The following is a 14,795-nucleotide window of genomic DNA, read 5'->3' on the forward strand; positions in this document are numbered from 1 at the left end:
GGGGTGCTGGAATTGTTGGCTGCTACTCATGGGGAATGGCTTCCTCCCTTTGTACAGCCCAGGTAACCGAGTACATAGAAGGGAGATTTATGGGGCCATTAGAGAAGTAATTATCCACTTCCACACACAGTGAGTGCTATTGCAGCTTCAGTGCTGCAGCAACCCCTAATGGGTGTTGCACTCTGCCCTCTTTAGGAGCAGGGGAAGAATGGCCATACCGCACTGTCCCTAGCCTGCCCCCAAACCCATCATCCATCAGGGAGACCTCATGGAACTGTACTTCTGGAAGAGTATGGGACTTGCAGTCCCTCCCTATGCAGTGTTTCCCCTCGCTAGTGGTTCTGCTGAATCCTGGGCCCTCTACACTAATAGTGGGGTGATAGTCACAATTTGCCTGAGAGAACATGAACCCATACAAAGTCTGACTGAAAACAAGTGATTGAATATAATAATAGGCAGGGAGGAGTGTTTTCTTCTCTTCCTCTTATTTAAGTTCCATGCAGAGTCAGACAGGCTGGATTTACTCGTATGTTCTGCAGCTGGTCTGACTTCCTTCTTGACAGTCTATGCATTGACAGCCAAAATGCAAAAGTAACTGATTTTGAAATGTTCCCCCTTGCCCCCTCCCCTCATTGGGCTACATCTGTGTGGCACACTGAGGCTTTGTATCTAACATGTAATATCCTTCTCTCCTTCAAGTTCCCCATGTTGACTACGCCTCGTCTCAGACAAGATATTTTTCTCAGTATAGTTGAATAGTTATAGCACTAGAAAAAGTTAGAGATATTACTGTGCATTTGCTTGGGAATAATGTATTAACATGATATTAAATAAAGATTCAGCTATAGTGTTATATTGTAAGGCGCAGATACTGCCGTTAGATGATTGTGCCTGATTCCCATTGACCTCAGTGGTTTTATTATTCCATCATTCCTTATCTGGAACACCCACTGAAGTAAATGGGAGCCAGAAATTCACCTCCAACAGTAATATCTGGTTCTAGGAATTATTACATGTGGTAGTTTTCCACTATAGATTGCCTTTCCATTTTAACCCTAGGAAATGCTGTCATTCATGGAATTGTTTAATGAAGAGAAAAGACCCTTTCTGCCAGTGTTGTCTTCAAAAAGAAGTGTGACTGAGCTAAATGAAGAGCAGAAACAGATGAGAGCAGCATGGGATAACCTAATCTCCCAGGTTACAGAAGTATTTCTAGCTGCTGTTTATGTTGTTGTTGTGAACACATTCTGTGAAGAGGATAAATCTCACCCCAGGAATTTGTACTGTAGTATAATTATGTTTCTCCTTTTTTGGGGAGGGGGAGGAATCACTATACTTAGATATTGACCGTGATCCTGAGGTCCAATTGAGCTGGGCCTGGTGTGCCGTGCTCCAAAGGTGTGGAGGAGAAATTGGGGGTTTGTGGGTGGAGGAGGGTGATGGCAAACGTGGCTCTCTTTATGCCTATCTGATCCTAGAGCTGCCAGCGGCATGCAAAGTATGATCTCAATCTGATCATCCTCTGAGCTTGGCAGCATTCAGATGAAGAGTTTTGGGCCAATCTCTGCTTAAAATGTTCGGTTTGACATAATTAGGGCTAAAATAATGAGGCAGCAGAGAAAAGAGCGAGCAATAGAGTCAGCAGCTGACTAGATATTTTTTTCCATGGCATGGGTGGCCTTCCTGCACTATCCAACTCTGCCATAGCAGTACTGTTAATCCCATTGAATAGTGCTTTGTAACAAGCTTGCTCATGTCAACCGTCTCTGAACTAAGGCTTGGAATGGCTAGGGTTGATACTGCCAAGTATTTCTCTGCTTGATAAGTGGCCAGTGTGGATCAGACATTTTTGGTCCACATGTATGGAAAGACAGTCAGAGCATGTTACTCATGATAGAAGTCATCCGCCAAGGTGCCACTAACATTGGGTAAATTTCCCTGTGACAAAACTTTGTTAGTCATCGTATAGCGATAAAAAATGCTCAATTCCCTGTAGCACCAAGAAGATTGCAAGCAGGAGAGCTAATTCTGACCTTGGATGCACCCAAATGACTCCCATTTGGCTGCTCTGGGAACTGCCTGCTTGCTATTGAGTGCAAAAATTGTCTGTGAGATAGTTAGAATGTTAGATTAACAAGTATTATATATAATAACCTTACTAATCCCCTGAGAACAGGGTAACAAACAAAGAGAGAGATTTTACCATTGACATGTATTTATCTTTTAGATTAATGAATGGAAAACAAAGCTGGACCGTGCACTACCCCCACCTCTAGACAGCATCGAGGTCTGGCTCCAAGAGGTAGAACATCTGCTGGCAGAAGGTTTACCTGATTTGCAGGACCACTGTAAAGCAATGGCCCTCTTCAAAGAAAAAATTATCTTATTTAAGGTTTGTTAAATAAAAAAAGACTTGCTAATCTGACCCACTAAAGAACCTACTATGGAAGTGATGTTAGTTTTTGGGAGGGAATGTGGTTACTGGATTGATTGATTTCTTCTGGAGAATATATGTACTTCTAAAGATGCCTTTGGTAGCAGCTGTTGATTTTGAACAATGGCAGGGTAACCAGATAAATACAGAGTTTTGTAGGAAAGTTTTATGACTTCCTTGGGGTGAGATGTAAGAGAAAGCCTTGGTAGAGGGAGTAAATTAATGTATTTTGATCATATTAACACATGGGTGAGCAAACTACAGCCTGTGGGCCACATCTGGCCTGCCAGCCATTTTAATCCAGCCCTCAAGCTGTCCAGACGGAGAGCAGGGTCAGGGGCTACTCCACGTGGCTCCTAGAAGCAGCGGCATGGCCTCCCCTCTGGCCCCTATGCATAGGGGCAGCCAGGGGGCTCCGCTCTGCACGGTTCCTCCGCCCCTAGCGCCACACCCACAGCTCCCATTAGCTGGGAACTGCAGCCAATGGGAGCTGCAGGGGCGGTGCCTGCACACAGGGCAGCATGTCGAGCTGCCTGGCTGTGCCTCCGCATAGGAGCTGGAGAAGGGACATGCCGCTGCTTTCGGGAGCCGCTTGAGGCAACCTTAATTTGTCCCCATTGTACATATACATTATGATAGTCTTTAATTACATGATTAATTCTAACATATTGTAATTATAACTGTGTCCTTCATCTGTGACACACACTTTTTTGTCACCTGCAATTCCCAGGTGGCATCAGTATTTAATAATAGTTTACAGGAATGCTGCATTCCATATTGTGATCATTAATATTCATATGGGAATGTTGTGCAGTACTCTGAGGTTTTCTATGTGGGTACTTTGTATGTTCAATTTGTTGCTTTTGGCAACTGGCACCTGTGATATGTTCCCATTAGATTTGCAGCAAAAATTCCAACTTTGCCATCAAAAGGTTAATATATTATCAATGGGATAAATGTTTTTTTAAATAGTGATTTTACAGTATCAGACAATTAACTGAAGATATTTATTTACAAGGTCTTGCTGTAAGCTAACGTGGCAAAGGAAGAGCTTCATACTTTGAAAAGATGTAATATTGCACTACAGTAACAAACACTGGTAGTATTGACTTAATGCAATATTATATATATATATATATATATATAGAATGGTGAGGTTTTTACTATGCTGTGGTAAATACTCACATTTGGGGGTAATGTAGGAAATGCATTTATACTGTACTGAATAAAAACTGAAGTGAGATCCTGTGGTAAATGTGTTTTCTTAATAGCTCTCACTGTAATATGGGAGTGGATTGTATATTCCCAAATACAATACTTAGCAGTGAAATATCTTAATTATAATATTTTTTTCCAGGGCTTGATGGATTATTTTGACTGTCACTTGGTCAGCCTTCAATCCTTTGAGAATAAAGATGAGAAGGATATGCCACTGGTACCAACTGAGAAGCTAGATGACATGAAAAGAAGGTTGCAATTCTCAGATTTAACCTGTTGGGCTCCTGAGTTGCCTACATTCATATTAAGTTAAATTATTATTTTTAGCAAGCTTAGCACCATTATGGAAAAACACTCCAATTACTTGTTTTCTATGTTCAGTTGTTGTGCACTTAGATGGCACAAGCATAAATGGCCTGTTCCCAATTCTGCAACTGACTTGCTGCATGATCTTGTCCTATCACTTCTCCGTGCTTGTTTCCCCATCTGTAAAATAAGGATAATGATACTTACCCATCTTTTAAAATCATGTGCAGATCTACAGATGAAAGCACTATAAGTACAAAGTATTATTAAATAATTAATATTTTGAATCTGCTAAAGAATTCTGGAATTTAAGGCTCAGCTGACAAAGTCAGCTCTTAGCTCAAAACTGGACTGCATCATTCTGCCATCTCTGATTTCATTATTTGTTGCGCACCATCAGTGTGCTTTGTGTTCTACAAACATATACAGAAACATGGTCCTACCTCAAGGGGTTTGTTACTGTCTAGTACAAACACAGGCAAAGCAGGTCAGCCACATGCTAGTAGTAAGATAGGCTATGACTTTAAACTGGAGTAAGGATTTTGCAGAGGTCAATTTTGAAAACCTTTGTGAAAAAATGTGTTTTGATGTAGATTTTGGAGGAAGGAAGAGGTGGTTTGTTGTATGAGGATTGTGAGACTGTTTCAAGTAAAACAGAAGATGGGTTAGTAGGGGAATATTAGTTTTAATCTTCTCATTAAAAATTAACCATTATATTGAACTTGTGTAAATTCTGAAACACTTTGTTTTTGTTCCATCTCAGTTATGCTGATCGGAGTATCATCATGCAGTTTAAAGCCTACATTTTTTAAAGTGACCAGTGATTTTGTGTGCTTGAACTAGAGACACCTTTCAAGGGCCTGATTTTCAGACAGTGAATGCACCGCACTTTCTGAAAATCAGCCCTTTTTAAGGTTTCTTAAATTGGACAGCCAAAAATTAAGGTGCCAAAATCATTATTCACTTAAATAATTAACCCTAAATATTTTAGAATTTATTTCCTCTTCAACAGTAGGGACTGTTTGCATATATCTAGAATTCAGGTAATTTTTAGGTTAGAGGTTTCTCTCTGTAAATGAATGGCTCATTATATCCAGTTTAATTCCAAAACTCTACTGTTTTCCAGATTCAGCAATATCCAGTCTACAAACTTCAGCATACTTCTAGAATACCACTGCTGCCTGTGCTCAGCTATCTCGGATGAACTGACATTAAAGTTAAATATCAGGGATATCAAATATGGGACTAAGGAATCTGTGGAGTTATTGCTGAGAGATTGGCATGTAAGCTTAAAAATAGTTTATATTTTTGGCAACTGTTCTCCAATTTAAACTGGTGGTAATTGCCCTCTTGGATACAACCTTAGATCTAACTCCATCCAACATGGACTCTCGCAGCTGGAGGCAATTTGAGATTTATGCAAAGAAGGTTGGGTTTCAGGTTGAACCTGTATCTTTATTACAGGCCTTGCTATCACCATGTTCATCTTCTCATTTTGCTGTAGATATGTGTATGCCTCATATAGTTAAATACACTTCAGTCTGGAATAAAGGTGAGACAAGGTAGGTGAGGTAATATATTTTATTGGATCAACCTCTACTGGTGGAAAGGTACAGAGCTCTGTGTAGCTCTAAAGCTTGTACCTTCTTCCACCAATTGAAGTTGGTTCAATAAAAGCCATCAGCTTGCCTCTCTCATATCTGGAACCAACATGCAATAACAACACTACAAACAACTATGGCATGAAAATGTTATTTATGACCACTCAGCAGTTTGTCACTGTACAGCAAGGAGAAACATATAGAGTGATGAAGGACTAACCCCCTTTCTGAAGCTGGTTAATTTTGCTCATTGAAATAAATGAGCACATGCACACTGTGCTAAATGTGACCATGTGATCATCATCTTACATCATGTGATTGTGATCGTCATCTTACACTAAAATGGACCTTGCCAGTATGGATAATGTTTACAATAATACACTGTATTCTGCATTTCTTTCCTCCCTCCGTCTCTTTTTCAGTATCTCTTTTCTGGTTACAGTTTCCCAGAGTTTCATAAAACACTCTGGTTTGGCTCTGGCCTGGATTCAGTGAGGCTTTTTTTTTTGTTGGATCCAGTGAGAGTGATTTCACTCTTAAGTTTCAATTTCATTTAAACCCAAAGCAAAACTCAGTCCAAACCACTGAGTTTCATTTCATTGTGAGTCCAAATCCTATGAAAGTGAGTTTTTGCAGGATTTTGAGCAAAAGCCATGAGTCAAGATACCTTCTCCATGACAGGCCCTCCATAATCCTCCTTGTCCCCCATTTCTCTCTCTCTTTTCTGATGATATGATTGTCTGTGACCTCTTCTTTTCTGTCATTGTCTTCGGGGACAGTTGACTAGCCTCCTTTCCTCCTGTAGTATATGAGGGCCAGCAATATCAGCCCACTCCCTGCCTCAAATTCACAAATATTTCATGCAGGACAGCAGGTGGTCTGCTGTGCCTCCTGTCACAATTCTGCAGCAGCAGGACTCTAAATGTAGAAGCCGTCTGCCACCACCTGCTACTCCCAGAGAGTAATACTCAGCAGCCCTTCTTTCTCCTCCTTCCCAATATGCACATATCCTTATGGTCCTTGTTGCGGATGAGTTGACCTGTCTGATTACATTTTGTGCTTACCTCACATTTTGTGGCTGGTTATTATAGCACATATGGGGCTCAACATTACAGTCCTTAGACAGGCAATTCTCCAAATAGAATCAGGGAGAATTTAGCCTGCATTAGAACTGCAGGATGGGGCAACATGTTGTGTAAAATCACACTGTTCTTGAAGACATCAGCAACAATAACCCATAACATGGATTGAAAATTGAAATTTAGCCTTTACTCTGAATTTCTTGGATTTTGTCAGTTTCATCTGGCTCCTTGGTGTATTGTTAACACAGATTTATTATTATAATGTATTATTGGGCTTTTGATTTTTGGTTTTAATTGATAAACAGCAATAAAACAGTATAAATATAAAAAAAAATCCATGTTTATCCAATAAACACCAGAAAAACACTGGAAATTGTTACTTGTATTTAAAAGATTGTCTGTACAGAGCATTAATGCAGACTGGGGGTGTGTGATTTCTAAAGTACTCTAAGTGTTGCTCATTAACTGGACCCTGTTGACCCTGCTGGTGCACACTAAAGGTTCCCTAGTGTGCATAAATGTAGTGCTGTTTGAAACAGGACGGTGTTAAAGTGCACTAGGGAACATATAGTAACAAAGTTGTGAAACCCCTTGATTTTTGGACAGCTACATACAGTTCAAAAATTTCAAAAAGTAAATCTTAAAAAATGAACTTAATAAATCCTCCAAACCAGAAGTCCTGTATATTAATTCTGTAGTGCCATAGGTGCCTGTGGCACTTTACAGGCTTATCGGAAACAAACGCATTCCCCAAGGAGTTTACGATCTAAGAACTTAATTCTGAAATGACTAATCCTGACTCAGGCAAGTACTGTGTTCTCTTTGAGTCAATGGCCTCAGGGTCTGTCTATATGAACAATTGTTCACAGTAAACTGGGGTGTGAACCTACCCTGCACTAGCCTGCTGTGGACTAACTGTGTGGACTCTGGCGACATGCATTAACTGTTTATTAATGCACTTTGATCTAATCCTCTTTGAAATGGGACTTGATCAACGCTTATCAATGAACTATTAATTTGCTTCATTAGGGTCCACACAAACAGTTATTCCATGGCAGGTTGGTGTGGGGTAGATTCATGCCCAGCTTGTTGCGAATTAAGGGCTGGCCTATGCCTAAAGTAGACAGTTAGGTCAACCTAGCTATATCACTCAGGGGTGTGAAAAATTCACACCTTATGATACTTAGTTAAGCCGACCTAAGTCCCAGTGTAGACAGTGCTAGGTCAATGAAAGAATTCTTCCATTGACCTAGCTCCTGCCTCTCAGATTTACTGCAGTGATGGAAGAATCCCCTCCATAACTGTAGTAATTGTCTACATTACAGCAGCGCTTCTAGTGTAGACATACCTTAAGTGTTTGTGTAGACAAACCCTCAATGTATGAGTTAGGATTACTCACAGAAGTAACAGTTTGCAAGATTAGGCCCGATAATAGGCATAATTCATACAAAGGGTGAGGGATGGGATACAGTGGAAGTAACTTGATTTTGCTCTGTTTATGTTTGCCCTTTATCTTCTGGGTTCATGTTCTAAAAATTAATTGATCACAAACTGAATTTTCTATATATTTTTATGTCAGTCAGTATTACCCATCTCAATTCCCTTTAACTTTGGGCAGGATTTTATTGAAGAAAGAGGAGTCACAGCTCAACTAGAAACTGCTTTTCAAATATGTGAAGACATGAAAAACAAAAACATAAGCACAAATGTCTTAGGTAAGTGCATGCAAATAACATAATACTTTAATAAGAGTTGTGCTTTAAATTGATCATTATTAATGTTTTAAATTCCTGATACTTTTATTTTCTAAAAAAACAACGAGGAGTCCAGTGGCACCTTAAAGACTAACAGATTTATTTAGGCCTAAGCTTTTGTGGGTAAAAAACCTTCCATGCATCTGAAGAAGTGGGTTTTTTACCCACGAAAGCTTAGGCCCAAATAAATCTGTTAGTCTTTAAGGTGCCACCAGACTCCTCCTTGTTTTTGTGGATACAGACTAACACGGCTACCTCTCTTTTATTTTCTGCAGAATGTTGGTTTTGTTTAGTTGGTTTATGTTTTTTCCAAACAGTTAATGATATTCCCCTTCAGCAGCCAGAGGAGGAAGGATTCACTTCTCTATTTTGTCAGTTTCCAAGCAATTGAGAAATATGCTTAATATTATTTTGAAATTATTAATGTGAATCAGTGTCTATTTCTAACATTTGTTTTATCATGTATTTAATATTCTAGTTGGTGATCCTCCAGACACTTGTAAACTATTTAAGATGGTAGACTCTAAGATTTCAATGTGCAGAGAATATATTTACAATGTAAACACTGTCCTACAAAAAGTTCTATGTTCTTGGGCTACTTATATGGAGAACATTCATTTACTGAAGACATGGTTGGACGAAACACGAAAAGGACATCCTAAAAAGGTATTTGATTGACTGCCTCTTTGTGATTAAGCATAAAGATACTTGTTCACCTTTTTAAAGCACTTTGAAGTCTATGAATGAAAAGCACTATAAGTCCAAATTATTATTATTGTTTTGGGAAATATATTAAAGAACTGCATGGGTGTGGTCTTTAATCCTTTCAATGCATCTCTATAGGTCCCCACTGAGATTCTGGCAGACTGGAACTCAGTGCATGGTTCCTTAAATGAAGCTGGAAACTTCTTAATTGAAGTCAGCAATGAGCAAGTGGGATCAGCTATTTCTAAAGAACTGAAAAAACTGAACACAAGATGGGCTAAATTTATAAAGAGAACACAGTTTGTAAGTAACCGCAGCTCCGTTTTCTTTTCATGTGATCATTTTGTTATGTAGATTTCAAAAGCACAGCTGTATTTTTAACAGTATAATTATCAATTGTTATTTACAGATCAATAATCTTTCATACAATTCAGTGTTCTCCATTTTGGAGCAGGTAAAGCAGGCAATACACACAGGTTCCCAGCTGTAACTCTCACTGCCTCTTTGTGTAAAAGTCCTTTAGAACTCTGTTAGCACTGAATGCAATGGTGTATATGGCTGAGACTATATGAGCGCCCCTTGTTTCAGTTTTCTAGATGAGCCCAGAAAAAGTGTATTTATTAATCATACTGTTGTGTCAATAAATGATAGTAAAAATGCCATGCACCATTTTCACAGGAGATGAGATTACTGAGAATGCAAGAAGAGCAAAAGAAGTCAGTTGTTGACAGTAATGGAAATTCTCAGACTCCTGCTGAGGCAGTGCCAAATGCACCCAGTGTTACAGCAGATATATCAACGGAGGCTAGTAAGAAACACATTCAGAATGCAGAGGTAAAGAGTTCTCCTATATTCTAAACCAAATATCAGCACTTAAATTTGGGTAGTTTTATCTATTGAATATACAGCCCCACCCTTTTGGGTACTGCATCGCCACTTCTGTCTCAGCTTCCACCCATGCTCCTCAGGGTGTATGTGATGGTCCCAGGGATACCCAGGGCGGTGAGGCACCTCACCACTTCCTCTTCTTAGTGAGAAGTAGTCTTGTCTCTGCCTGCTATAGATCAGCTCCCTGAAACGGTATGTGGCAGTACAAGCATGGCCTTCCAGGTGTCCACAGGCCTCGCTCTCTCTGTACAGGTAGCGATAGGCACACAGTAACCCCTGAGTACTCAGACTTCTCTGCAGTGTTCAGCCTCTGTTCCCCAGAACACTTACAGAATTACAGGCCTGCCATTCCCACAGGAACAGAACTCACCGGCCTGTAAGATTCAAGTCAGGACCAGCACTTTGCTTATCACCACAGCACTTAGATATAATTATAGTGAAAACAAGAATAAGTTTATCACAGAATAGAGATTCAAGTAATAGTGAGTAAGACTATTGGAAACAAATGGGTACATATTAAACAAAATCATAACATTCTTTCTAGAGCCTATACTTAACTGACAAGTTACTCTTCTTTAGACAAGAGAGTATCTGAACCAAAGTTCTCTCCAGAATTCTCAGCCAAGCCTGGTTGAGACCCCTCTTTCATGAAACAAATGTGCTTTCCCACACTCAAGATAAGATTCTCTTCTCCCGTCCCGTTTCTTTTCCTGTTAGATTCTTTCTGAAGTTCTTTCTTACAATCCTTCATTTGCATTCAGTTCAGACTGGTGAGGGGATCCGCTCTGAACAAGAAAATACTCAATTTACGTGTAAACAGGTAGCCTGTCTGACAGAAAAACTGTGTTTTACCTTTTCTGGTGACTAGTACCTAGATACAGACTTTAAGAACATGTTTTCAGTTTATACACAACACCTGTACATACATTTCACAGTGATATTGATGACCAGAGTGACACCACCTTTCATTTGAGACCTCACATGTCATTCTTTGGTGAATCAGAAAGTGTATACCAGAATCAGAAGATCCCTGTAACCCCATTGCGCTCCCTTGTCAGTTGGCATTAAGAAGTTCTTGGGTCACAGAGCGAAAGCCAGAAAGTGGCCCATAAGCTGGGTAAATGCTGGAAATGTAGGGAGGGGGGGGGAAGAAATTCTGAGCATTTTACAAATACTAACTTTGCTAAGAGTCTAAGTGTTCTGTGTTCTCAGGTTAGAGAAAAGAATGCAGATGTAACTGAACAGGCCACTGAGCTTCTGCCCAGAGTGGAGAAAATTGAAGAGCTTCTCAAAGGAGTAGAAAACTGGGCCACAGAAACTGAATGCCTTCTTGAGACGATCAAAAACGAAGAATGCGTTGGAAGCTCAACAGAACAATCTTTACAGGTAGAAATGCAAATCTAAAGTTTAAAATATCTACCCATTCATCAGATTCTCAGACCTGAGTTATGAATTCAATAGCTTGTGTTAAATGAAGCAGGAATTAGGATTGATTTTGTATTAATAAATGGCTAAGTAAGGGAAGGAGGTGCTGCAGTGTTACTAGGACTAGGTTAGTTGTCTAACATTATTTTTAAGGATGGCTCCTGTCAGAGTCCTGAGTATCTCATCATGGTAACTGCTTTTCCCCCCAGACATTAGCACTCCCGGATTACAATCACAGTCTAAAGAAGAATCTCAGTCCCATTCTTCAACTGGTTACAGTTGTGTGATAAAGGTGCTCCCGCCCCCTCAGTAATCCAGCACACTCCCTGCTGACTAATACCCTGGAAATTAATGCAGTGAGAGTGTGAGGAATGCTGGTGATAATATTTACTGCAGAGGCAATGCATTTATCCCCTGGGGAGGAAGCACTTTATCCCATCAGTCCTCCTTGGCTGGAAAGGGGACCTGTAGATCTCTGGCAGGGGTGTGAATCAGCTGCCTGCTGTGTACTTTGTGCATCTGACCCTGTGGGAAATTGATTCAAACATCCACTCTGTAAAGAAGGAAGGAGTCCTCAGTGTAGTTGCAAAGATCTTTGTTTTTAGTCTCAGGGTTATTTTACTTAGAGATTGTGCACTCCTGCTCTGGGTAAAGTCTACAGTATTAGGAGGTATGGGCATGTTAAAAGAATGTACATGAACTTTCAGAACGTGTGTGCATGTATATAAACTAAATCTCATTCTCAGTGTGACATTTGCTTGTTAAAAATGTGAAAGTGACAAAAAATGCTCTTAAATTTCTATGAGTTGTGTTTCAATAAGATTGTAACATAATGTCCCCCATGAGTATACAAGATCAAGTCCTTGCTTCACTTGCAGTACATAATAGAGAGAAATTTTTAATAAAGCATAGATCAGAGGAATGGTAATGGATAGTTTGAAAATGAGGTGAATATTCATAAATCAGAAGAGCTCTCATAAAGACACACAGTGATAAATATCCAAACCCAGCGGTGTAAGCTGTGCTTTCAAAATATCCAAGCATGTTTTCTAAACAGTGGAGTGCACATTTGAGGCTCTGTTCTGCAAGCAAATATACACACAAATAAATTTGCTTATATGAGACTTCCTGTTTACTTCAATGGGGACTATTCACATGATACAGTTACCGCTGTGTGTACACATTTTCATGATCAGACAATGCACGTGCAAGTGTGTGCTTTATATATTCAGTTACTAGGTTGTATGTATGCAAGCATATTTTAAAGATATATTTCTTTGCCCAACCTGCTATTTTAAAGTAACATATAATGTAGTGATAGCAAGTACAATCACAGAAGTTAAGTACAAGTCAAATATGCGTATGGATGTCACAGGGTCCACTCACTGCTAGGGCGTCTCCTCCTGGCCACTTTAGGGATTAGCACCTTCCGGGTGCTGTGCCCTCCTCTGGCATTCTCTCCACCCTGAGGACCCTCTTGCTCCAGGAGCTGCAGCTTCCTCTTCGTCACTTGGCCTTCCAGGCAGGTCACTATGGTCCTCACTTTCCGGGGTATCGAAGTCTTTCAGCACGAACTATCCCAGGCAGTCCGATCTCCACTTCCCCAGTGGCTGGTAGGGGAACCCGGGCCGCCCTCTACCCCAGGTTCCAGCTCAGGGGCCCTCTCTTCAGCAGCCAAGGTCTGCCTTGCTGCTTTGTCCCTGAGCCTTCGCTGTCTTTCTGGCTCTCCCCACACTCTGGGGTTGCCAGCCGCACAACTCCCTTCTCCCAGGGAATGACTGCAGACTACTTCCCTGAGCCTCCAGGTGCTCTCAGCTCCTAGGCTTTACACAGTCGCCTCCTGTTCCCATCCAGCTGAGCCTCCTCTAATTAATCCCTGCTCCCTGGCTCTTCTTTCATGTGCAGCCTGGATGTTAATTGGCCTACCTAGCCACCTTAACCCCTTTAGGTCTTGTGTGGGGTGGACACCCCATCACAATGGAATTAGATGGCTTGACAAATTGTTTTCTCTGCTTTCTTTTTTGGTTGGTGCCAAACTCTCCCCCACCCAGATGTTGATACTTTGGACTACAAGATAATGACCTGTAATTGCAAAGCATGGTCCATATATAACCAAATATTGCCTACTTTTTCAGTCAATCCTTGCCTTTCAATTCAGTTCCTAAAGTTAAATGATATAAATAATAATATTTAATATTGAAGACATCTGTTGTGTTTCATCTACACAGATCCTAATTGCCAGAAGGACCTTGTGCCAAGAACAAGTTGCTGCAGCAGAAGAAATCTTGCAAGTTTTGACACGTAATATTTCAGGCCAGGTGTCCCTCACGGATTTTGAGACAGCTGGGCTACAGACACGAATTAAAGAAGTCAGAGAGAGACTCCAGGTCTCTGTTCCCTATCACTATCATATTCAGTACACAGATATCCTTATCTGTAGTATTAAATAGTTAGAAAAACGTCTTTTAGGGTCCATGTAAAATATAAATATTTTTAAAATATTTGAGCGACTCTTCTCTTGTCAGGTGCAAAAGGAGAAAAGACTTTGAAATTAATATCCAAAGCTGAGAAACTTGACTCATGTTAAAAAAGAATATTTTAATTGTTTTAACGATACTCATGCACACTCTCAAAATTATCTTTCTTCCTAGGCTGCCATGAATAACCTAGACCTTGTCTCACCCAAATCTGAAGAGACTCTGTCAAAAAAGGAGGTCATGATCAATTTTGAAAAATCCCAGAAGGAGCTTGAAACATCTATTTTAAAAGCTGTGCAGCTCATTAGCCAAAAAGTGAGCCCTGATGAGCACATTTCAAAAAATGAGGTGGGTTCAAATATTTACTTCCTACCTGTGTCATATGAAGCTTTTGACTGTCAGAGCACATTATTTCATAGTGAGATTTTGTGACTAAAAAAATCATCTTACACAAGTGGTCCCCAAATTTTTCAGGGTCATCCCTCCCTTTCCCATGTGCGCCCCCCCCCACTCCAAGCCGAGGCTGGGAGTGTGGCTGCAGTTCCTGGGGTGGGCAAACGCAGACATGGGTAAGGGGGCTGAGGCTGGGGCCGCAGCTGGGGGCAGGTCTGGGGCCAGGTGTGGAGCCACGGTTGGGGGCCCGGGGTGGGGCGGGGCATGGGACCAGGAGCTGGTGCCAGGGCTGGAGGTGGGGCCAGAGCAGAGCTGGGAGTGCAGTGGGGCCTGGGTGGCACTGCCTCCTTGCCCCCATCATGCCCTCGCAAACATTCCTCTGTGCCTCCACAGGTGGACGCACCCCACAGTCTGGGGACCTCTGTTTTACACTGATGTGGAAAAAAGCACATATTTCTTGGCAGTTCTTACAACTTTTGTTTAAAACTTTTTATTTTATCATTATTAACATA

The 14,795-nt window shown here is 40.8% G+C and overlaps 1 protein-coding gene across 15 annotated transcripts in view; it reads left to right on the forward strand.

The window, feature by feature from the left end:
• Window positions 1–14,795, forward strand: part of SYNE2 (spectrin repeat containing nuclear envelope protein 2) — a 260,416-nt gene that overhangs the window by 60,422 nt on the left and 185,199 nt on the right. For all 15 annotated transcript variants that reach the window (XM_039534632.1, XM_039534633.1, XM_039534634.1 and 12 more), the window contains 11 exons: window positions 1,060–1,197; window positions 2,228–2,392; window positions 3,792–3,904; window positions 5,085–5,241; window positions 8,260–8,356; window positions 8,874–9,061; window positions 9,239–9,403; window positions 9,779–9,934; window positions 11,201–11,374; window positions 13,642–13,800; window positions 14,065–14,238. In XM_039534632.1, the coding sequence (XP_039390566.1) occupies window positions 1,060–1,197; window positions 2,228–2,392; window positions 3,792–3,904; window positions 5,085–5,241; window positions 8,260–8,356; window positions 8,874–9,061; window positions 9,239–9,403; window positions 9,779–9,934; window positions 11,201–11,374; window positions 13,642–13,800; window positions 14,065–14,238 (1,686 nt within the window). The remainder of the gene's footprint in view (window positions 1–1,059; window positions 1,198–2,227; window positions 2,393–3,791; window positions 3,905–5,084; window positions 5,242–8,259; window positions 8,357–8,873; window positions 9,062–9,238; window positions 9,404–9,778; window positions 9,935–11,200; window positions 11,375–13,641; window positions 13,801–14,064; window positions 14,239–14,795) is intronic.

Source organism: Mauremys reevesii, linkage group 4 (assembly GCF_016161935.1).
Source record: "Mauremys reevesii isolate NIE-2019 linkage group 4, ASM1616193v1, whole genome shotgun sequence".
Taxonomy (NCBI): domain Eukaryota; kingdom Metazoa; phylum Chordata; order Testudines; family Geoemydidae; genus Mauremys; species Mauremys reevesii.